Source organism: Ciona intestinalis, chromosome 8 (assembly GCF_000224145.3).
Source record: "Ciona intestinalis chromosome 8, KH, whole genome shotgun sequence".
In the NCBI taxonomy this organism is placed as follows: Eukaryota; Metazoa; Chordata; class Ascidiacea; order Phlebobranchia; family Cionidae; genus Ciona; species Ciona intestinalis.
In genome coordinates, this window is record NC_020173.2 from 3,075,997 (window position 1) to 3,101,713 (window position 25,717).

Below are 25,717 nucleotides of genomic sequence, written 5' to 3' on the forward strand. Positions count from 1 at the left end.
ATATAAATATAATTAAAACTGTGCCCTAAAAATATTTATTTTAACACATTTTTTCCAGGCATGAATGAATGTGTAAGAACACTTACTTATTTGGCAGGGCAATGACAGCAGTTATTACATGGGTGTTTTATTTCATACATCTAATGCCAACTTATGAGTTACCACATATGTAACTTTGTGGGTAATTATTTACTGAATATTATGGCAAAATTTACAAGTGGATGTGATAAAAAAAATTTGTTCTTTGAGAAAAACCTTAAACATTTGGTTTACCTGACTGGCAAGTGCATTGATAGTACTCAGTTGGATGGTGGCTGCATGTAGAGTTATGTTGGCATGGAGATGATAGGCATGGGTTGCATTTCACAGCAATTGCAATGTCCAGAGGTCCTATATAAAGAAGATACTTACTACAGGCTATAATATATTAAGGTGTATGAATATAATTGTATAGACTACTTCATGCATTGCAAATTATAACACAGTGCCATGCAAATATGTTCAAGTTATATTTAAACCTGCTTGAAACTTAAGAAATATCTGTAATAATTATTTGATATTTCTTTACTAATTTTTAAGCATAGGCCATTTAATAGAAGTGCTATTTATGTTTAGGTAAAATAAAGTTAGAAAAAGCTAAGCGTATGTTAGGAGTCCAGCAGAATAGATAAACTTATTCTGTTTATCTATTAGTGTATATAAACTAAAAATAACTAAATTAATTTGGTGAAATTGCTACATTTTTTACAAAAACCTTAATATATATGTATGAATATGAATGTAAACCAAGTTAGTTGATGCTCCCGTTTAAACTGCACTGAAAATTATCCTGGTCAAATTACACCACTGCAAACTAAGTTATGTCTAATGCACACCAAGAAATTCACTTTTATGCCACGAATTTAATTTGAAAAGTTGAAGTGGGTTGAACACCAATGCCACAGTACTACACATATCAAAAGTGGAGTTAGGTGGTATTTCTTTTTGTCAATGCTAGGACACTTTGCCACATAGCTTAAATAAAAAACCTAAAATTTAAATGCCACCTAACGCCACTGTTTTCATTATGTATGTAGCAAAGTAAGGTATTGTAGTTCTATAGTCTTAGAAAAACTTTTTCAAATCAAATTCATAGCATTTTTAATACATGTTAAGTTTTCATGGCTTTTAAAAGCCACAGATTTAAAGAGTGAATTTCAAGGTTGGTAATGCGATAACTGATTAGTTCAATCAAATGTGCAATTAGCGAATCAACTCGAGGTTAAAATCAAGCGCAAGTTTTACCTCTTCCTCGTCTATAACGTCGGAGGCACTTTTGTAACGGATCTACGCAATAAGCAAATATTTAACAAGGTGTGGGTCGCGACTGTGCTAAGTGAGTAAGGGAAGTAAAAACCCAAAGAATTTGATTTATATGTATGTCATTATCTCAATAACAAGGTGTATAAATACACCCATGTGTGTTTGGTGTATAAGTAGACAATCATCTTAGAACCCGAAAGTGAGCATGAAGTCTTTAAAAACATCATTTGTGTTTGGTGTATAAGAAGACACATGTTATAACTTGATAGTAAGAATCGGGCGGATGAATACACAACGTGTGTCAGGTGTATAAAAAGACTCCCATGTTACAACTGAACAACCCACATAAAGGGATTGAATTAAACATGTAACTCCATTTAAGCATGTGTAATAGTTTAAAACTGCAATAACTTTTTGCCCCTTTACTAATTTTCTATTACTGAGTGTTTGGGTTTTTACTCATATGGAGAAAATAAAGTATTTCATGCGTGGATTAATGTCATGCACCCAACACACCACCAACACACACAACATGCTTTTACCTCGACACACGAATGTTTCCAGTGATGACGAGAGCAAAAGACGACCCGCCATTCTTGGTGGAGCAGAACATCTAGCAATTCCAGCCTCAAAGAAGTCAGATTTCACCCACTGACTAAACCAACGTAGGTTGCAGTCACAGTACCAAGGGTTGGCCCCGAATCCACTGTGCATAAAATATACTTTGGTAAGAAAAAATTAATTCACTGCCCTTTGTATTTATTCTGTACACAGAATATACTTTATAAATTTTTACTGCTTTTAAGTTAAGTTTAAAGGTTAAAGCCCAACTCAGGCTTGTCTTGCTAATAGTAGAATACAGTTCTACTTCTATTGTATGATTAACTGTTTATATGAAAACCACACACAAGTTAAACATGACTTACACATGCGACAACGAAGTCAAATCATTAAAAGCTCCTTCAGGTAAACTTGAAAGTTCGTTGCTATGAAGTGAACTGTGGAAAGATTTGTTTAAAAAACATGAAATACAATATGTAAACAAAACCCAAACCATACTATGTTTGCAAAATAGAAGTAGTGTTTAAACAAAGTCACAAAAAATGTAGGGGGGCAAGAATAGTTGGATACACAATTTTGAGAAACAATTTTTATATCATTGGTTTTAATTTACAAATTAATGCAGTGCATACAAACTGGGTTGACCTGTCCTCCCTGCCACCCAAGGTTTGGTGCCTGTGGTAACACTGCTTGGTTGATACAATAATATATTGTATTTAATTAAGATAGATTTAGCTAAAAACATCCCAATGTTTACGCATTGTTAACTCATTCGAAAACTTGGGATCAACACAGCTGCAGCTGATTAACTGCGTATTTGAAATACTTTGTCACACTTGAGGTGAAGTACTAAACATAAACATGAGGTAAAAATATTTTCGAAAAAGTCGCTACGAAAAACTTTATTCTTCACACAAGCAAATCAAAACAATATCCTACAGTGCTCCCTAATAAACTAAAGCATGAAGTACAAAGGGGTCACCGTTCAAGTACCAACAAAGGAAGTCAAATAAATAGTGTTTAAAATTAGATTGTTTATATAATGCATTAAAAAGCAGAACTATGTAATGAACGTTGTGGTCTTGTGGTTGTATGTTTGGTTTACTCTGGGTGAGGTTAAACCACACTCAGTGTGGGGTATTTTAAATGGGGAGAGAGTAGGATTCATAAAAGGGTGAAAGAGATGATAAAATAATATGAGTTATTCAGGAACATATTTTCCTAAGCATAAAAAAAGACCGAATGTAACTTTCTTTACCGTCGTGCGACCCGAAAACGACAGTCAGCATAACACAGTGTTCTGTTTCATATACCTAGTGTCCTGAGTTTGGGGTGTGTGTATGCAAACATTTATAAAACAACAAATACCTTACCCACTGTGCTTGATTTAAACAACCCATAAAAAAACATATAGACAACCCTCATTGTTGCTTACCACTAACAACTTATGAGTAATACTCTTAGTGTAGCGAGGTAACGACAGTTGTTATAATACGGTGTTTCATGCACTCAATCTGTTTCATACTCCAGCTTACAAGTTACTACGTATGTAACTTACTGGGATATAACAATTCCAAACATTAATCAACACGACTTACAGTATACGTAGTGATCGTAGTCCAGCAAATGCTTTAGGAGGAATGCATCGTAGTCTGTTGTATGCGAGTAACAACGTGGACAACCGGGTTAGGTTGGAAAACATCCAGTCACTGACACTCGCTAACTCGTTGTTGCTGAGGTCTCTGTATACAAGTGGGAGATGTGAATGGAAAGAAAATTCAAAGTTTGTATTCTATGTGGACAAACCCTACAGTTGCATGCTATGGGTCCTGAGATTTAGGCAAGAGTTTCCTATTGCCACAACATTGTATATGCAAGTCCTACAGCCTGGCATGTCATGGAAGCTGACCTCTGAGATAATGTAATGACATTTTACCTAACATGTGAACATTTTATCCTTTAGTGCATCATATTGACTGTTATTTGTTACTATTACTTACAAAGTATTAAATAAAGTATATAGCCTACATCATATAACCCTACACCCTATAAACCAGGACAAATTTAAGAGCTATATCATATACTACATGTTACATCATAGAAACTTACAAAGTAGTGAGGTATATAAACTTCTTGATAGCCACTGGTATTTCACGAATATCATTCATCTCCAGATACAACTCAGTAACATCATGTGGTATATCATCAACAGGCACCGATGTTAAACCAGCATTTGCGCATCGGACTATGGTACCTGGGTGGAGGGGAGAGATTAATTTAACTGTCTGAAAGGTGTAGTAATACTGCTGCCAAGGGATTAATGTAATGTCTACATTGGTTTCTAAGCTATATGGCCTCCTGCAGCATGACACGCCATGCCCGTGACCAATAAGAATTGAGAGATTTGGGATAGAATTTGGCTCATGGCTCTAAATGTTTATGTTAGGACCATTTTTGTGTTATACTAAATATATACTAAATTTAATGTGTACAAAATAAACACTAAAGATAAATAAATCTTATATATATATCAGTGACCTTACCTTCACATGTGCATTGCTCTGGGCACTTCTGCACAGGCAAGCAAGTAGGTGCAGCTCGCGCCTCATGATCCGTGCTACATCGGAAATCACGAGGGTTGATATCAGCTACGGGGAACTCCCTCAAGAAACGAGGTTCTGCACACCGGGGATTCCCCGAAGCTACGTGGCTCTGGCGCAACCAAGTGGACAACCACGAAAGGTGGCAATTGCAGTCAAGTGGGTTTGATAGAAGATTTCTATGAGGTAAAGAAAATGTTGGGTTAGTCATGTAAAAATGTAGTTCGTTTAAACATACATACAAAATGACAAAAATAAAGCCAAAGGTTGGAAGTTTTAAAAAGAAGTATGTTTTTACAAAGCTGAATTAACTAAGTATTCATGCATAACATTTAAGCATTGAACTAAGGCTTGTACAAATATGGTACGTACACACCCAATGTAATTCTTAATATACCTGCATACCTCATGCCCACTGTCAAGCTGTACAACAGTTTAAATATACATTTACTTACCTTTTACTTTCAAGCTCTCTGAAAGCATTTCAGAAAAAAAACGGGCATTTATTTTGAAACTATATTTCAAATAATTTTGATTTTATTTAAAAAAAACTGTTTTTATTTTAAATCAAGATTTAAATTATAAACATATGTTACTCACAATGTGCTTAGTGATGTCATAGTGCTGAATGCTCCACTGAGAATCGTAGTGATTTGATTGGAGTAGAGGGCAAGATGGCGTACAGTGGATAAACCAGCGAATGTGTGGTTTCCAATACAAGAAAGATGGTTGTTGCGAATCAAACTAGAATGAATAAATGTAACTTATTTATCCTTGATTTGGGGGCAATGACAGATATTATAACACAAGTGTTTTGTTTTATACACCTCATGCACGCTTACGAGTCACCACGTATGTAACTTTGTGGATGATAGTTCTCATTTTTAATTTATGGCTGTCAATTTAAAAAAAATTATAAAGGTCCACTTGGTTTGAGCTATTACTGTGAAGTATCTTGCCCAAAGACATATACATCCACAAAAATGCTTTTAGAATGTTGTGCTGATTATTTGTGACCCCACCAATATAATTGGGTAGGGCAGTATATGGCTTTTAAGGGGGTGTGCCACCAAAACATGACAGTCACATAAACAAATATAAACTTACAGAGTTCTTAGGTTATGTAATCCACTAAACATGGATCCTCTTAGATCAGATAACACGTTGTCATTCAACCAACTGTAGATAAATAATCAAATATGAACAGAAATAATAATACATTTATTTTACAGTAGCTTAAATATGCTACTAAGTGCTCAACATAGTATAAAATATAGTTTTTATTATTTTATAATATAAACTTAATATTATTACCAATTATTTTTAAATTTATCAGTCGATTAATAATTAAAAAATAAGTTTATATTAATTGAAACGTTTTAAGCGCCGTCATTGTATTAGTTGTAATTGTCAGCGTAGGTGGTAAAGTGTGTGACCCAGTTTTAATTGGTTAGTGGTTGGCGTGTGTGACTTAACAATGGTGTGTGTGAGGTCATAATAAGGTTTACCAAGTTGTGATTGATGTGAAGTAAAGGTATAGGGGTGTGTTGTGCAAACAGGTTGTGGCCTAACCACTTGACCTATTGTGTGATAGACTGACAGAATTTTTCCCAGCTTGAATTTCATGCTGTCTGTGACGTTAGCTTGCAACATTTTCACACAGTTTCATGCCTTTAATGGGATTTCTATTGCAGACAAGAACGGAAGTGAAAAACTAATGACCCGCGAAGCTATGAACGACTCACGTCAAAAGAATTAAAGTTTTTCTCAACGAGACACATGGGGTGAAAAATTTACCGTGAACTGTCGTGGCAATAGAGCGTAGCACACAGATATCATATATATTGTCGCGTTGTACAATCACATATTTCATCTTGATACATTAGAATGCCACGGTCAGTAACGCGAGGTAAAATTTCATGTCATTAACTTTTAATCTGTGATTTGAGACCAGAATGCGAGTTCGTGGGATATTTTATGACAATGATACTGAACCAGGTGGTCCCAACTGCCAACTGTAATATTTCAAACACAACCTATTTTGTTTATTTTTTTTTAAACCCAAGTGTGCTTGCTATATTTTTGGTTATATATATATGCAGTTTTATATACCTAAATTACAAATTTAATATTTTATATCAAGAGACGGGACTAAATATATAAACTGCTAAATAATTTTGCAGTTGTCGCTACCAGGCATAACATATTTACAATCAATAAATCATCATAATAGGTATTATTACATCATAAACTTACAGTTCCAGAACACTTTCAGCTCCTGAGAACGAACCGTCTTCGATTGCAGCGAGCTGATTGTTGGAAAGATCAATTTTCTTTAAGTTTCGCAACTTTTTAAAGTAACCAACACTTGTGATCATTTCTATTCTGTTGTGACTCAAGATCCTGAAAGTTTAAAATATTATTTTTTAAAACCATGTATTATTAAAGTTGCTTTAAGTTTAAAAAGCATTTTTGCAATTTTTATTTTTAAGTTTTACTATTTAACAAATAAAACAACACCTGTATTTAAAATACAGAATAGTTCTATTAGGTTTATTGGTAATTTAATGGTTTACCAGAAACTATTAGTATGTAATGGCTTTTCTACTCTATTTTTTATTCAACTGCAGTGTAATGGGACACATACAGACTGTGTTATAGAAACAAGTTTTGATTAGACTTACAATTCCGATGCATAAGGTGGAATATTATCAGGTATTGTAACGAGGCCTTGTCTTGAACAATCTACAACTGAACCTTCACATCTGCATTGACTTGGACACTCTGCTTCAGGTATACACTCTGCTGCTGGGCCAGTTAAGCTGCTTGAATCTGAGTGGGAATAAGAATACTATAAGAATATGGAATCTAGTAGTACAGTTGGTAACTAAGTTTTATCAAACCTCTATTAATTGGTATATAATGGTCAATATGCTCACTGTGGAGTTATAACCTTATATACCAGTCAGATATGGTGTATATATGCATTTACTGTCAAGTCATAGAGGTGTCTTTTTATACGCCAGACAGGCAGACAGAAACAGTGTGTTCCTAGACCTCATGCTCAATGTCAAGTTATATAATTAAGGACATGTTTTATTTTATTTAACTTTTTTGAAACTTAGACACAAATTATTTCAAACGTTCATTATGACATCACAGCAAGGAAGGTCGTCGTCAAGGAGACGTGGTCTTATGCTCTAAATAACCATGCCCACATACCAGGACAACATGGTTAGACAGAAGCACATGGCCAAGTAACATATTGTTGATCCTTCCTGGTTTTAAAGTAATGGTTTGTTTTATATTTTATTGGAAATGATTGTTGTTACATAACTCGACAGTGGGTATGAGGTACTAAGGGGGTACTCTGTTAGGTAAATTAGTATTATTAAGTTTCTATAAAAAGAGACCCATGTTATAACTTGATGGTGAGTATGAGGTGTATGAATACATCATGTGTGCCCGGTGTATAAAAGACACCCATGTTATAATTTTAAAGTTGAAACAGCGAGCCAAACAGATTAAAGGATAGAAGTCTAAGGAAACATGTTTTTATTTAGTCTAGTGAAAATTGATGTAACGCAACTTTGTAACAAAACAAACAAGCTGCAATTACCAGAGATTAAATAAGAACAAGTAATGTGTCATAACAAGAGGTATCATGTAAAGTAACCTCTTTTATAAACATGGATACGTCAGTTCAGCAAACAAACAAGCTTTCTTATGATGGATGGGACATAGGTTAAACAGAAATGTCATAAATTACACGCACTTTCAACTTGAGAATAAATGTTTGTACACAGAGGCATGAACTGTACGTCTAAAGCAATAATTATTTTAACTATGATGTAATAATGAACAAAGGAGAAAATTGTAACAGAAACTCGAACTACAATTTTTAGTGATACATTTTTAACTGAATGGTTTGTATATGAGAATCTTATTTAAAATATTAAAATTGTAATCTAAGTAAATTTGCCAGAGAAAGTTTTATGTTTAAATGTTTATTCCCCTTTTTTTGAATGGTTTTTACATAAAAATCAAATGGCATGAGTGCATAGGTTAAAGCAGATTGACAAGTAAGCTATATATGATTGACTTGAAACTGGGATTTTAAGACAATGAGAATGTAAAAACACTTATGAGTTCACATGACCCACTGTGACATCATAATCTTAGATGTAAAGAATTCCTAAACCCAACCACAGTTGACAAAACTTGTCTCAAAAATCCGGTGTGTCTGTGTTTTAAACTGTCTGAGCTTGAAATCTGTTTTGGGTATAATTAGCCATGTAGTGTGAGTTTAGGTGGCAGGCTTGCGTTGTGCGGTTATAACGTGTATTAAATGTATGAACTTTGACCTAGAGTGACAAGTTTCACGTGTGCACCCATATGGGGGACTGTGTAAAGGAAACCGGGAGATTGTGGGTCATGCCACCCCGACATACAAACCGCATGCAAACATAGAAATGACAAAGTGCGCGGTGGCAGGGCACACCTGCTCGTGTGTGGGAAGATTTAAACTAAAATATTTATTCAGAGATATTATTACTGCTTTTGGTTCAAATTTCTAATATTCGTAACCACTGGTGTAAAATTAAAAAAAGTTTGAAATCAAGTAAATATATATTTAAACTTAATGTGAGTTAAGCGAGGAATTAAAACAAAGACTAAAAATATAAAAAAAGAATTTTTATGTTAAGTTTTTACATTATTGTTTGGAACTTTAGATTTTGTAAATTCAATTTCTGTTTAAACAAACATATGCTTTGAAGAGGGTGTGTAATTTACAAGATTGATGGCTCACAATTTGTTTGACAATAATCTTAACATAGACTTCCGCAAGTGATTGACTGGTTTGATCGTGGCTAACAAACAGATTATCTTGTTTTTAAGACGCTGACTCAGTTTAAACCTTAATGTCAAAACAAGAGGCATCAGTTACAACTTACATGGTGTTAAAAAGGAAGTGGTCAGCGACTTTAAACAAGAGCGTCAAATACTTTAAGTGTCATTGCTCAAAACAACGTCTGTTTTAAAAGTGCTAATACTGAACTTTTATTGTTAATTTTTAATATTAAATTTCATGATGTTTCGGAACAAAATTATAAGCAAAATGGGTCCTACACACAATTAGAAATCCAAAGTGTATCAACACAGCACTAGAAACTTTTGCGTCTCAATATACTGTACATCGTCAACATTAAATTTTTGAAAGCATCAAAATTTCCCAGCTTTTAGCCAATGTTGCAGCTTAGTAATTGTAAATAACATTTCTTTATTCAACTCACCAGTACATCTCATTCTTCTTGTCTTTGCCACTGATATTCTTTTGTTTGCCATCCTACGAGGGCCAGCACATCGTGCACCAGATGTTTCTACTTTATATTTCTTCACATAACTAACCAACCAACGCAAGTGGCAATCACATATAAACGGATTTTGTGCAAGGTGCCTGGAATACATAAGAGCAAGGGTTTGAGTTATCTAAAAGCATGGTCAGTACCGTAGCTCAGTGGTTGTGTGTGTCCTTGGGCAAGACACTTAACATTGGAAAAGTAATGCATTTAAAATTTTCAGGTTCATGGTGTTTGGGGCAAAAGTTAAGGTTAGAAACAATTATAAATATAAGTGAAAGCATGAAACTTACATTGTTTCTATGGATTTCAGGTTGGAGAAAGTTCCTCTTGATATTGATTGTAGTTTGTTGTCGTATAATGACCTGCATAGAAATAGTATTAAAATATAGTTATTCATCTGTGTTTCATCAATGTATGGAATGTCAAACGTCAGTACGCAAATAAATGTCAAGAGGTATTTAAAAAAGGTTTTACTTTTATGTCGTAAAGGGAAATTTTTTTAACTTTTACAAAAATGAACAATTCGTATGTCATTTGTAGCTTGAATTGTGTTAACATACCTTAGGTGTATATAAAAAATCAGATAGTAAAAATGTTGTGAAATGCAGTAAATCGTACATACAGAATTAATCTGCATAATCTTTACTTAAGCAGCTACTTTGTATTCAATTACTTGGTAGATTGTAAAGCAAACAACTAAGAGATAAGAACAGAGCTCTGTCCACTGCATTTGTATCAAGTTACACTTAAACAAACAACAAACAAACTGAACAAAGTTGACCCTATAGGTGACATGGGGCACTTGGTACATTCTTGTTGAAAGCAAACATTGAGCTTGGGTTTTTTACTTTAGCTTGATGTGGGAGCAATTAGTTTTTTTGATTTGATTAATTGAACTTTTGACCTATGGGTATCGGGTTCTAGACTGGGGTTTTAGTGATGGTCAAGGGCCCAGGGTGACCTAGGGTGACTTGGCTAAAGAAACAGTGAGATACGATATGTAGGGGTATGGGTGGGTTAAAGGGGTCAGGAGATGGGTGTTGGGTAACGCAGGGTCACAATTGGTTTATTGTTGTTGGATAAACAATCCAAACTAGTTTCATCCGGTTTTAAGCGGTTAAGTAAATGATTATCTTGTTTTAACTGGTAGGAAGCTAGATTGGAACTGGTTTGTGGCAGCAAACATAGGATGGCAAATAACGAGATTAAAATGACGATGTGTAATCTAAGTGTGTGCTGTGGTTATGTACTTACAGCAGAAGCTTTGCATTAACTTAAAAATTATTGCTTCTAAGATTTTAAAGTAAGAAAAAGATAAAATTTGACGTGAAATCGATTTTTCATGGAGGCTATCTGAGGCCTTGTTTTCATGTTGCAAAGTGATAAATTGTTTAGATAAGGAAATATTTAAAAGAAGCGGCTAAACGAAGAATAATAACCGTTTGCTTGATAGATTAAATGCAAACATTGCAAACACAACAAAGATTATAGAATGCCAAAAAAACATTTTTGACTAAAAGTTTTCCTAATTTTTTTTTTTTTTTCGCCAAAAACTGATGCAGTTTTTAAACAGTAGTCTTAAATGGCTACGATCAATATTACGCAATTTATTTTTAAAAATGAGAACAAAGTAATAATACAAAATATGTAAAATGGCTACCCGTTATGATATATTTTACTAATATGTAAGTTAAAGTTATATAACAGTAGTCAAATGTATCAATTTCTAAATTAAACCACAAAAATGTGAATTAGAGTGTTAGAAAGAATGACTAATGAACTTTTTACGCTTCTGATGTGTGAAAGTCACGGTAAATTTCACCATAAAAGGATCACCATGTCACACACAACATTGCCCAACCTACTGAACTAAATTTATCACACCATTATTAAACACAGTGCTTTGATATTCACTTAATATAATTAAATTAACACTCACAGCAATGTGAGAGAGCGTAGGCCGTTGAAGACATCTCTTCTTAGGCATGTTAATTTATTCGCATTAAGCAACCTGTAATAAAATAAGACGAGTCAATTTCTTGGCAAAAATGAATTCAACATTTGCGATAATGGCAAAGCAACAACAGTCGTTGTAACATGGGTGGCAAAGCAACAACAGTCGTTGTAACACTATTTTATACACCTTGTACTCGATTAAAGTTATCACAAATTATATCAATTGTTTGTTTCTAAAAACTCATACAAAAAAATTGGACCATTTTACATGGCAATAATTAAAACCAAATGTCATCTTCTATGCAACAAGACTTGATCAGTGCTAACTTATATAATGATTTCTGTTGTTTAGCAAGCAACTTACAGCATTTGTAAGTTCCGTAGATCTCTGAATATTCCAGCAGGAAGTGATGAAATTCGATTCCCGTAAATAACCCTGAAATAGATGTTTTGTATTAAACAGAATACGTATAAGACATATACGAGATAATAGAAATACAATACTTACAGTGATGTGAGTTGTGTAAGGCCATCAAAAGCGTCTCTTTCAATTTCTCGAATCTCATTATTGCTGATATCACTGAGTATAAAAACAAACTTAATATGAGTATCACTATTATAATACAGTGTATAAGTTATATATGCTACAACTTTGACCAAAACAAGAATAGTAGAATGTTTATATAATAACTCCCGGGATAAATCTAAGTGATTTAGGTTTATTTAAAATTATATGGGCAATTTACAGTTTGTATACTATAATGATCCTTTTAAAAACCCCACACATTCAGCAAGTTTATACACATAGGGATACGTTACAACAAGAACAGCTTCTGGTATTTGTTACTTTGATGTCTCAAGTTCAGACTCTGGTTTTGATCCAGTTAAAAATAATCCCCAGGCAGCTTAAGTCAAAATGCTCAAGGGATTACATAGGTCTAATGCGAACCAACATGATTCGTTGGTTAATTAGTCGGGTAATAAACACGTCTCTGTGACCTCACAGGACCTATAGTGGGTTTACACATATAGAGTCCTTTAATTGTGAAGTTAAGCTGAAAGATTGCGCATGTTTATCCAATTTGGCAGCAAAACTGCGCAAAAACTTACGAAAACTCAATTATCTCAACCTGTAGGACAAGAAGTTTCTATCCTTTGCCTCTAAATATTAAAGTTAAGCATCTAATATCCGGATAATACACCAGGGAATACTAGACCTTGTTTAAAGTTGCAAAACATGGAGTAAATTAGATTAAAGCAAACCACAAGCAGTTAAAGTGACCGCGTGTTTTATTGTGTTTTATTTAGGGAAACATGACCTGATGCATTTAAATAAATCAACATCATGTATGATGTAATCAACCAAACATTTAAACCGGGAAAGATTTTAAAATAATTTCAGACAGTTTTTATTTATTATTGTAGACATTTTGTTTAATTAGTTATATGTTTAAATCACTCAATTTACTTTAAAATGAAGTTTATGTGAGTAAAACAAATGCTAGGACTACTAACTAATTTTTTCGATTTCACACTAGTTAATTTTTAAAATTTTAAAAATGGTGGAAAGGTGGCCAATTGGGGATAAAACCAAGGTCTTCACAGATATAGAATTTAATTAAACATAGTGATTGTAAAAGATATCTTACATTCTGCGTAGTTGTGGGTATGAAGCGAATGCAAAACTTGGGATGAGTTGGATTCGATTTTGCTCCAATCGCCTGCCATGAACACAGTGTTGTTATATATTGGTATGTTCTTAGGTTATATATTAATACACAATAATTTGACTTTGAGCTATAACTTTTAGTAAGGCTAATCTTTTTGGTGCATAAAAACTCAACAAAGGCTTAACAGTGCGTTTGATATTCGGCTATTATAAGTAGGAAAAAGTATTGCCTAAACAGTGTGTATGCATAGGACCTATACAATATACATTACACTATCAATAGTCTTTTATTGCCCAGATTAGATATTATACATGATTTTTCACACACTTACAATTCAGTTGTATCTAATGGGAAAGAAGCTGGTAGCGCAGTAAGTCCACGATCCCTGCAATCTGCAATACCATTGCTGCAAATACAGGCTGAGGGACAAGACGATATTTCGCAAGTTGGTGCGCGTTGTGCTGTGATTTCTGAAAAAAAAAATAATTTAACGATTTTGTTGTGGGCAATATAGTTTAAATTACGTAAAACTAAGTACTGTGTGTAATGTCGTGAATTGTTTAGATTGCGTCGTCTCTAGCCTTCATGCTACAATTTATTTTACGTCAAAGTGTAAAGGATATGTATATATGTATACCAAGTGTATGTATATGATACTTTATCTCGCGAAATAATGCTCAAAAATATTGCTGTACAAATTCAAATGTTATTTTTTTAAATGATAAATTCCCGCCAAATAAAAATAGAATAAAATCTTTAGGATATATATATATATGTATACCAAGTGTATGTATATGATACTTTATCTCGCGAAATAATGCTCAAAAATATTGCTGTACAAATTCAAATGTTATTTTTTTTAAATGATAAATTCCCGCCAAATAAAAATAGAATAAAATCTTTACGGGGGGGGCGATATGTTTGTAAAAAGGGAATGGTCCCGATTAAAATTCGCCACGAAAGTGGGTGCGGTGCTTTTTAATGTAAAACGTGATTACCGTGTGACGTTTCGGACAAACTTGGACTTAATATTTCCATTAGCGGCTCCGTTGGTCATTTAACGTCTTAGGTCTGTATGTCTATTTAGCATGTGTTAAAACGAATGCCCTATTTATAACATTTGAAAGCGTATGTTTTTTTGTATTTATTTTATCATTTAAAACATTACGGATTTAAATATACCCAGAAATATGTGATTTTGATTACGCAACCGTTTAAAAATCTACGCGTCTCTTCTGCAATTTTTTATGTCTGTATATGCCATGTTGTAGCCAGTGTCGTTTTTTTACCTTTTTTAAAGTTTGGTTATACTGGTAGTGCTTTTTTATAGTCGGAAGTGCAAAGGAGATGCAATTGCGTCTTTACGATTATAGTGTGGTTTCGTGTGTAAGATCAACTCTTTAGCCTAACACTTATTATTTATGGAAACCGCATATTTCTGAAAACAAAACACAGTATTCTGGTTTCCTAACTCGTATTTAAATATGTTTGCTTTGGAATAAACACGTCAAAGATTTGGCTCAAAGCCTGAAATATGCTAACATTTTTTAACGGCATTCGTTAAAACCTCAATTCGCTGTGTGGTCGGTTTCTAGAATTCGAAGATAATCCTTCGGAAATCTTCAAGTTCAATACAATATGAGGAGAGAGTCCACATTATGACGAAAATGAAGGGGTTGGGATTACGGGTTACCGTCCCAGTAGGGGGTGTGAAAGATTTTATTATAAATAGGATACGCTTTAAAACAGGTTGAGTAGAGATGGTGAATGATTGGAGATTACTGAAGGGTAAATACGCCACACACGGCACATTCGACTGCATAAGATAACTATGCTATTCAATCAAGCGTTTTAGGGGTTACAAAACACCTGGTTTGGCGATGGCATATGGCTGTTCAAAATGATAGGTGTGTTCCTATGGGTAGATATTTGCTACTTCCGAAAGTCCGTTTATTATTATCCCGTTAGTGTAAACTAAAATGTTGGGTTTAAATATTTTTAATGCTTTTTAAAAAAATTTACAAGTCTAATGTTGAGGCAAGTTGAACCGTGCTTTCAGTCCTCATTTGCTAGTCAACAAGAATATTTACAGATTTTTTTAACCGTATCCTCGCGACTTTATAAAATAGCGTTAATTGTAACTTGCTAAAAACATTTATTAGGAAATAAGAGATGTGCTAACCGCACCCATTTTAGGCAACATAGTAAGCCTACTAAATCCCAGGGAGAACTGGTTAGTATCCCATTCCCAGTGTAAAGAACTGCTCAAGAAACTTACCGTTGCAAAGGAATTCGCTTCTATCAGCTGAGGCAAGGTTCAAACCTCTTAAGCTGATTGGTTCAGCGCATTGGGTGAATACGGCCATTGTTGGACGATCGGACAGCCAATCAGCGAGCCAGGCCATGTGGCAATTGCATCTGATTGGATTAGTGTGGAGTCGGCTAAAATAAATTATAAAAATTAAAATAAAACAAAATTGAATAAAACTTGTATTTATAAACGATTTTTTTTTTCGTAAAAATATTTATTTGTACAGAATTGCATTTTGAGTATGAACCTCTTACATTTTTGGCCGAAAATTTTTACAACCATAAGGGACCGCTGGGTTGGAGTAATGTTGGTTAGGTGTCTTGCACAAAAACCTATATACGCCAATACGAACAATATACAGTAACTACGAACAATATACAGTAACTTACAGAGTTCGCAAAAATAATACGAACAATATACAGTAACTTACAGAGTTCGCAAATGAGGCATCTTTCCTCGAAGCACCAACGGTGACACGTGTGATAAGTTGTTGTTATTTAATGTTAGAACCTCCAGACTACGAAGTGGTCGAAACGTTTGGTCTTGGATGCAGTTGATCATATTCTGGTCGAGTTGTCTGGAACAAAGAAACAGTTTACCATAAGATATAAAACTTTTATGTTTATCCGCTGGGTGGAAACGTAAATGGTTAAGTGTTTCGGGACTATATACCACATTTCGTTTATACAGAATCATTCTGTTTCGCAATCGTTCTACGCAATCTTGATGCTTATTTATCATTACGTCACCGATGTCAAGTGCGCGGAATAATTAAGAAAGATGTCATTAGATCTTAAGTGGTTAACGATTCGGACTAGTGTTTGAACAGTAGGCCTGATGTACTTCATGCGTGCTATCTCTTCATTACCGGAGGTTGCTAGATCGGATTACAGCAAGGTCCTAAAGCTACTGTGATGACGTATCATGTGCTCGAAACGAAATCACAGCAAATAGTTCGAAACTAAACATTTAGAGTTTACAAAACAAAACCAATAAAGCGCTATTGGTTCAGACGATATAAGTTTCAAAATTGAGCGAGAAACAAATTTACTGCACGAATTCCCAAAGTTATGAAGAATTATAAAATTAAAAAAACATCTCATACAGTACTGTAGGGTATAAGATGCCGTTAGCACATAAATTCATATACTTCAATAACGAGTCGTGAGGTTATATAAAACTGTAAATATTCTTTGTTTATTACCAAATGGAACGATAAAAGAGAATGAAACATCAACCATCTTACCCTAACCTACTATATATACAAATTATTTGTTTATTTGTGTTCATTTTAACATTTAAACGCTTTGACAGGTTAAAACAAACTGAAAAGTGCGGACGTTTCGATCCGAGCAGCTCTAAATTCAAAACAGCTGTAGCCTTTGTACACAAAGTAGTTAACACGTACTTAGCTATTTCAAGCTTCGTCTGATGCTTTAAATAAACACCGCATTTAAAGTGGTTTCCACCAATTAAAGACACACAGTTCAAGTTTCCTGGACTAAAACGCTTTATTCTTAGAAATTTAAAATATTTGATCCATATTTGGTGAAACCTCAGCCATTCAGACAAGTCAATTCCTATTCGAAATGGCCGGCCAGTTTGACCGGTCAGTGTAACCTTATCCATTATACTGCTGTACACTGGGCATAGTTAGCGTCCGGATACGTCACGACCCTCATGTTTTTACCAATAGCAAGAATATTAATGCTACAGAAAAGCTATAAACAAGCAAAGCAAGGCTAAAAACGGCTAATTTTGAGCGGCTACGGCGCCAAAAGGCGGTAAAGCACAAGTGTCGGTGGTAATACGCCGCTATTATCGAGATGTCCAGACTGCGCAGGCGGAAATTGATCTTTTAATCGGAACACAACAATTGAAAGACCTCCGATAGCAGTATTTGCTTAAGATGATATCACACCATACGTAAGATTTTCAAGACCTATTTTCTAGAGCTAACTTTCGTGTGACGTGTAATGACGTCATCGTGTGGAGATTCCGTAATAAAGTGAATTGTTTGCAATAATAAGTACTGTGATGTCACAGTTATTATATATTATAGCACGAGACTAAATTAAATCTGCAATAATTGCAACGGTTTCAATAATATTTTGGGATTAAAACGAAGCTAATGACTCGTTTTGGCGCGCGCAATTTAAACTGTGCGGGATAATTGTCCGCTGTGAATCAATATTGTGCGCTCATGAATTGAGGCATTGTTACCAAGGAATGTTACGTCACGCAGGTTCTCGCAAATGGAAACACAGCGGCGTTAAATCACAACATCATAGATATCACATTATGGCAACCATAGATATGAGATATAGCTTGAACTCTTCCCTAAGTGTAAAAGGGGTAGGTAAGTTTAATTACTCGGCAGATTGCAAACAGGAACGTGTTTTGGCAACAGTAGAGTAGCTGGAGAAAAGCAGTTGTGCTGATAAGTTGGCTAAATACTGTGGGTGGTATGCTGATGTTATCACTACCATGGTCTGCATCAACAACAGATACCACTGGTTTATAATACACAACTAATATAAGTAAGCATAGCGTGCGAGAGGTGTCATCCATAACACTACATCTACAGCATTGACACGGCCGGGAAAACGCAAACAATTCGTTCCAAGATTGATCGGATCTGTTCGCACGTTATAAAATAAACTTCTCAAACCTAAGACCGTAAAAATGATGATCGTTCAATTTCACTTTTAAAAAATGTAAAAACGCGTCAAACGATTGTAAACACTTCAGCGTGAGTAAATTCGCAAGTATGCGGCAATTTTATTGCTGCGAAATTTTATTAATTACATAAACGGAAAATTATGTTGTGCTGTATTATATATTTAATTTAAAAATTAATAATGTACAAATTGTTTGCCATGCAATGCATCAGTATCAAGACATGTGTTTATTTAAAAACAACCTTTGAATGCTTAGGCAACAACAAAATAATTTTAATAAAATATTTTATAAAGTTATAAGAGCCAGTTGATATACGACCGCAGGTATTCAATTAATTTAAACTAGGTAAATATTTGATTTTGAATTGTAAATGAATCTTTTGGTTTGTTTGCCGGCTATGAATTACCACTGTTGAGCTATTAAACAAGTTAAAACGCTAATAAATCATGACTTTTCAAAACAACAAGTTTATGGCATTCACTTACATAGCAAATGTAATTTAAGTAAAATTTTATGTAAGTACGTACGAGGTTTTATATTTTGTTTGACCTGGTATAACTTGTAATACAGATTAAATGATACACCGCGTACAGGCAACCCAATACTAAAGGTCCAATACACGCGAAAGGGCGTAAAATTTCGTGGAAGACCAAATTATTATTTTATTAAATAGCTCTTTGAAAATTCCCGCCAAATTTAATTATCTGAAGCATTCGAACTCGACACAAACAAACTAAACAAAGTAAATTATGACAACACAAGGGTCGATTGTTCCCAACGTATGACGACATAGTTGGGTATTTAGCGGAACCGGAGGTCCTTAAAATCGTGGCAATCTATCAGGGAGTGAGCGGTTATTTGGCCCCAATGAAAAGGGGTTGTCAAGCGCCCCCCGGTCGCAATTGAGGGGTGAAGTTTCAAGGGTCGGTTAGGGGTTCCATAAACATAGGGTGTCGCATTGACGGAAGCGGTTTATGTACGTCATACAAACCCACGCACCGACTCTTAGGTTAAGGCGATTTCGCTTTTAGGGAGACAGAGCTATAATAGAGGTTAAGGATCTACAAATAAAACATTAGCGTGCATGCATTAATCGCGTGGGGACTTTACAACGAAACCACTTTAACAAGACACCAACGGAATCTATTTTTAGGCCACATATCTTTAACTTCCTGCTTGGGTTTTCCATGTGTAAGATTTTTGGCAAATATTTTCTCCATAGAATGCCTTGTATTGTAATTTAGTGAAGAAAAGAATTTTCCAAGTGAAGAATCAAAAAATACTTTAAATTAGAGGATTTAACTTATGCACTTAGTGCTGTTAAAACACATTTCGCATGTGGTTTATAAGTACAAAACTTAATTTATAATTTTGTTTAAAAATGTGGGTATTTTTTTTACCAAAACAGACTTAAAAGCGTATGACGTCATTTTTATTTTTACACCGGGGGTGCGAGTTGTCGCAATAGGCAATCTGAACAAGCGTTATAAACCTTTAAATTATTTTTTGGAATACGATAGTTTGGGTCGAAATATTTAAAACTCCGAACGGAAAGCAACAACAATCGATTAAAACATGGTACGTAAAAACTATTGAGGAAAAGTGCGAAGTCAAAGGCGTGGCTTCTAACCCCCATGACGCTTATGGTAACAAGAGCAGCAGATTTGACTTTAAAGAAGCGTTTTTCGTATTGAATAAATACCTCTAGAGTTAAGGCGACTTTTTGTGGTTTACTGTGTTCTTTGTATCTTGGTAGGAGGCATTGACTAAGTAAATTATTAAATAAATAACAAATTATCGAATAACGTACTCTGTTTCAAGTTTGTATAGTACTATATGGAGTAAGATGGATACACCGATACCGTTAGCACATAACATCTCATAACTCCTAATCGTTTATTAAAAATTACCAACTCTCTTTTAGAATCGTATAAGGATATACGGCAACTCTTCAAAATTTTCTCGTTTACTAACAAATGAGACGATGAGCCGAATGGAAACATTCATCATGTTTTACCTTAGCCTACTATATGTTTACTACAGGATTTGGTCAATTTGTTAAATTAGTTTAAATATTCTTACAATGCATATGAGTGGCGGCTTTTAAGTAGTGTAATTAGAAAGTTAAGCGCATCCACGTATTTGACGTTTAAAGGGGTGTTCAGTTTCAAGGGAGGGTTAGTAATCAAAACAACCCTGTACTTGACTGGGATAGGTGTTTGCTTTGCATTGAGTGATGAGAGCTTCGGTTACAAGTTGTTAGTTTTGCTTCAAGTCGACTTGAAACTTTACAAGGCGGGAAAAGTAGCGAAAAATTAATGAGGATATGAGAGAATGCGAATTCTAATGCGAGCGTATTGGGCGACTTTTATGTAACGTCAACATACCGTAAAATTGAAGTTTATATATCAACAATACGTAACATAACCTTATTTTGTCGCTTTAGTGACAGGAACAGTAACGTATTTTACACTAACTTTTACAAATAAATAAAACCTAGAAAAATGTTGAAACGGATAATAGGTATTGAATAAAGTTTTCAGGTACTTTATAGTTTTTAGTCTTACTAACCGATAGAGTGTACCACGAATCTACGAAATATAACTTAAATAAACCCAAAAGTATCTCTGCGTCAACCCTTTACCAAGGAATTTACAACTAAAACTCTAAGTTTGGAAGAACATAACTAGCGTTTAGGATTTCAATTCTGGCTTGTTTGCGAACCATAATGGTTTTAAATTTCCGCCCTGAATCACCAAATGTACAAAGTGGGCGAAAAGGCAATGCACAAGTTATAATCATCGAAAATAACACGTGTCACTACCCAGCTAGATTGGGATAATCACTATAGCTAATGGTGGGTTAGGACATTGCAATAACTTTGCTTTAAGGCAGTGACGTATATGGGGTTGTATTTAGATGGTTTTAAAACACACACGGAAATTCGCTGTAATTTCAATTTGCATTGCGAAACCAACAGCGCGTGTAGATACAGCTGTGCCGAGGCTGCTATTTTAAACTATATATATATTAAACGAGGGGAATGCGTTTAAGTTGCATATTTGTGAAACAACTTAACCACGACTCCTGGAACATTAAAAGGCTTGGCGGCGAGGCGTGAAATATCACGGACATTTTCCATGGATATCAGTTGGCAAGTAAATGAGAGCAGGGATTCTTTATTTTAATCCGCAAATATTGAACACCTTCCAGTGAAAGTCGATCGCCATAAAAAAGCGCAAATATTATAATCCTTAAAACATCGAAATCTAAAAAGAAATGCAAACACGAGAAAAATGGTAACTAGGTCGGGGATTCCCCACAGCACTTTCTGCAATTCTGTTTATCCAGGCCCACTCAACTCTGCTCTAATTCATCTCAACAGTATAGAAGCAACACGCGTACCCCGCTAATGGACAAGTGAATCGAATTGTTTGAATAAAATATATATGAACACCCGGCCATTTCAACAAACGGTGTATGCTTATATGCGAAAATGATAATAATTTGTCCATTAACATTACGTAGAGTCGTAGACATTACGGAAAAGCGGGTGAGAGTTTTCGGTTATTTTAACGCATTGCTTATACAGAAGACAAAGACACCAAGACCAATTCAATATCAAAGCGTGGAAGGTCTTTGTGTGGCGTTTAAAGGCAAAATAACAAAAACAACAAAAGAATTTACAAAACAAAGATGGGAGTAAATATTTTTGTTTTCGAAGACAGTTTATTTATTTAGTTTTGTTTGGTAAAATAGAACTCATAACTGTATACACACAAATGCCAACCCAGCAATTTTAGACCTATACGCGTAATACTCAAACCAATGACCTAAGACTTAGTTACCAACTAATAATTACTCAAACTTACAAATGCCAATACGTAATCATTTATAATAATATACATAACATATACGTTACAGGTGTAAAGTGTTTTGTTTACGAACCTTAAACCCGCTAAAGAAACTCAGCAGTTTTTAAAAAAAGCAAGAAAGTTAAATAAAATATACATAACAGCGTCAAGTAACCATTTCACTTGTCGTTGGTTACATGCGTAGGTGTCATTTATTTTAATATGAAGCAAACAGGCGACGACAAAATGTGACTTCGAATGTAGATATTAAACCCAATATATGACTTGGTGTGAGTGCGGTGCGATGACACTTCTCTCCACTTATGTGAAGTGGAGCAATGAAATAATTCTATCTGATACAATAGGAATGAATAGAAAGATAATCTGAACTGTAAACATAAACTCAAAATTGGATAAACTTAGAGACCTGCACGATGCCAAAATTAAAGCAAACTTAAACCTAAAACAACACCTAACTTGGGATAAAATCCAAGACTTTTGGTTCATCAAATATAATATGTTTGGTATGTAAACACGGTAATTTAACCAAAACTGCCAAAAATAAATTAAGAATTTCAACCGACTGTTGTATAAATTCGACCACAAAAATAATCTTTAAAATTCTTAAAAGCAATTCTTTTTAACTCGCGTGGGGAAATGGGGACATTCGAATTTTCGAACTGTTGGCCGTGTTAGACAAATAGTTGTATAAAATTCAAATGTTTTCCGAGTTTGGCCGTATACCACTGAAATTAAATAAGAGTCTTCCGGTAGTAAAACCGGGAACGAGTGATATTATAGTGCTATTAAATGTGTTGTGGGCGTGTGTCGTATCTTACTGCTGTATTTGTGCGAAGGTTTACATCATGACTGTAAAAGCAAGGCCTATATAAGTTAAAGAAACGTTAGCAACAAATCGAACAAAAGGTTAAAAATGTCACAGTCGGTACACTGCACGGTACATTGTTATAAAGTTGTAAAATTCCGGCAGTAAACTAAGTTTTATGCTGCACTTTGGTTTAATGGCCGCAGCTAAGTTTTGTTTACGGAGATGAATTTCTTGCGATGGTAACGACGTTTACGATCGATTTATCACCGCAGTCGCGTCACCTTTACTCCAATATATTACAATGTAACGAGATAACTGGTATAGTTACCAAAGAAATTTCAAATTTTGTGATCATTTTGTCGCGTGGTACGCTTCTCCGCGTGTGACAAATGATTTATGTTCAATAAAATGTATTAAGTTCATATTAAGAGTTACGGCAAAGTATTTTGTTGGTCCGACCATACGAAATTGTATATACGCTTGCTGTATTTCACCAGCCAGAAATGTAATTCATATTAAGAAACGCTTAATGCATTGATTTTAAATAATCACTGGAATTGTGCCGCGCAGTCGTCTGTCGCTTTTATCAAAACACAATGTCATGCCTGGTGTTTTAATGAGTAGATCAAAGGCGGGGGCATGTCGGTTGATAATGGATTGCATGCCACTAAGAGGCCAAGACGCTGTAAGGATTACATGGCGACACTGCGACCTCTATAACTATCAGCCTGCCTGATTACCGCACCCCCTTACACACAATATCCGTTAATAAAATCGCTAACAGTTGGAGGCCTATTGAAAACGCCGCAAATGTGTGAACCTCGTGGCAGTTGGGTCAAGTTATATTAATGCTATCGTATTTACATTGAAACGGCTGCCACTCAGTTGGGAAAATGTTGATTCGATCTCGCGTACATGATCCTGCAAACGGTTTTATCTTATCGTCGTCTCTTTGAAGTCCGTTTGCCTACAATTCTCTCCTTGACGAATTTTAAAATAACTTTTGAGATTAAAAACTAGTCAACCCAAAAAAGACCTTAACTAGGCAATAATTCTATGAAGAAGCACACAACCACCGGCTGGCAGTTATAATACAATATTAATAAAAAAAATAAAAAAAACAGAAACTAGTAATCAAAAACATCTTTGTTGTAAAGAAAACTAACCAAACGGTACATCGTATGTTGTGTAATAAAACTTGAATTCGGTTTTACTGCAACGAAAGCGCCAGATTTAGAGTATTGTACGTGGTCACAAAGGCTTGTGCTATAAATTGATTAAACCATTGTATGCACCGTATGTCACCTTGCTTATCATGTTGGCTTATCGGGAATTCTGTAAAGGATAGGGTGCTTTACATTGGATCCAAGGCTAACCGCTGTACTACGTGAGTGCCTTGTGTTCCATGGTTATAGATAGAACATGGGAGTTAAGGTTAATACTAAAAGGTGTGGCAAGAAGATAAAATCGGTGCCAGGTTTTATAAAACCAAATTAAACCGCACAAAGATATTTTGAGAACATTCGTAAAAAATTCTTTCTTCTAAGAATTGTCAATTTCAAATTTTAATTATTGGTCAGTTGTGTGTGTATAACTCTTATTTTACATTGGATGTCCGTTTTATCTAAGGTAGAAGTCGATTTTTTAAAATATCTTCGTCAATAGTGTAAATATACCCGGTCTAACAATGTCGCTGTCTATAAACAAATGTATGTGCGTATGTTTAACCACTTTAGTTTAGAATTCCACTTTGCCCAAATGCAAATACAAGAAAAACGAATATTCAATTAAGAGTTTCCACCCGAAGGTACAACGCTGGCTCCAATAATTATTAATCCCCTTTCTTGGCAGGAAAAACGGGCTGTTTCGGGTTAGTTTAGATCCAATAGAAAGTTTGTAAAATCAAATGAAACATCATAATTGTTGCCCAACCCTTTAACCTTTGAGTTTTTAATCAAATTAAGACACACCGTTGGAACAAGTAAGCTTGAGGTATGCGTTGGGGAAACATACCGAAAACGGTATGCAAACAAATCATACGAGCGATGACAAATGACTCGTTTTTGAAATATTTAAAGAATCAACAATGAAATAGTGGTTTGTGTGGGTGGTATTCACGAATATTTAACGTAAATTTTATGCTAATGTTATAAGCATTTATGGATCATTTAACGTTTGTGAACGTTGTCAATGCCATAGACGAGCTCTGCGTTGGTGTTTCTGACATTTTTCCCGCAGTAATCACTCGATAAACAGACGATTTAAGATGAAACGTCTATCTCGCCACCCGTAAACTCAAGTGGCGTTATTTTCGGGTCTTAACGGCAATTTTTGAAGGCTTTGAAAGGTGGATGCCAAAGCATTTGACTCCTGGTCACAGATGGTTGATTTCTGAACAGTACAGCTTACGTCACCGGAATTATCGTTTCCATAATGTTTCTTTTTCAAGACTTCGTCGTGCTCTAAGTCGCGCTTTTTGAGGATAAACAACAAGCAGGGTTCAAACAAATAAACAACGCAACGTCTCTAACGTGGGTCAGATTAGCAGGAGCACTATATAAGTAGATATCCGGTAACGGGTGACACTTA

General features: G+C 34.8%; 1 protein-coding gene and 1 non-coding gene across 3 annotated transcripts in view; both read right to left on the reverse strand.

Moving 5' to 3' along the window:
* Positions 1-25,717, reverse strand: part of LOC100184475 (slit homolog 2 protein) — a 43,925-nt gene that overhangs the window by 6,064 nt on the left and 12,144 nt on the right. The window contains exons 4-23 of one of the 2 annotated variants that reach the window (XM_018813017.2): positions 16,194-16,340; positions 15,731-15,894; positions 13,784-13,922; positions 13,432-13,503; positions 12,291-12,362; positions 12,147-12,218; positions 11,766-11,837; positions 10,117-10,188; positions 9,758-9,921; positions 7,148-7,295; positions 6,720-6,866; positions 5,571-5,642; positions 5,064-5,207; positions 4,407-4,642; positions 3,973-4,117; positions 3,462-3,605; positions 2,229-2,300; positions 1,845-2,008; positions 1,285-1,326; positions 274-390 (exon numbers count right to left, since the gene is read on the reverse strand). In XM_018813017.2, the coding sequence (XP_018668562.1) occupies positions 274-390; positions 1,285-1,326; positions 1,845-2,008; positions 2,229-2,300; positions 3,462-3,605; positions 3,973-4,117; positions 4,407-4,642; positions 5,064-5,207; positions 5,571-5,642; positions 6,720-6,866; positions 7,148-7,295; positions 9,758-9,921; positions 10,117-10,188; positions 11,766-11,837; positions 12,147-12,218; positions 12,291-12,362; positions 13,432-13,503; positions 13,784-13,922; positions 15,731-15,894; positions 16,194-16,340 (2,405 nt within the window). The remainder of the gene's footprint in view (positions 1-273; positions 391-1,284; positions 1,327-1,844; positions 2,009-2,228; positions 2,301-3,461; positions 3,606-3,972; positions 4,118-4,406; positions 4,643-5,063; positions 5,208-5,570; positions 5,643-6,719; positions 6,867-7,147; positions 7,296-9,757; positions 9,922-10,116; positions 10,189-11,765; positions 11,838-12,146; positions 12,219-12,290; positions 12,363-13,431; positions 13,504-13,783; positions 13,923-15,730; positions 15,895-16,193; positions 16,341-25,717) is intronic. The other variant, XM_026835408.1, reaches the window with a different exon arrangement.
* Positions 7,655-7,714, reverse strand: mir5601 (microRNA 5601). The gene has a single exon (NR_048941.1). It is a non-coding gene; the product is annotated as a microRNA 5601 (primary transcript).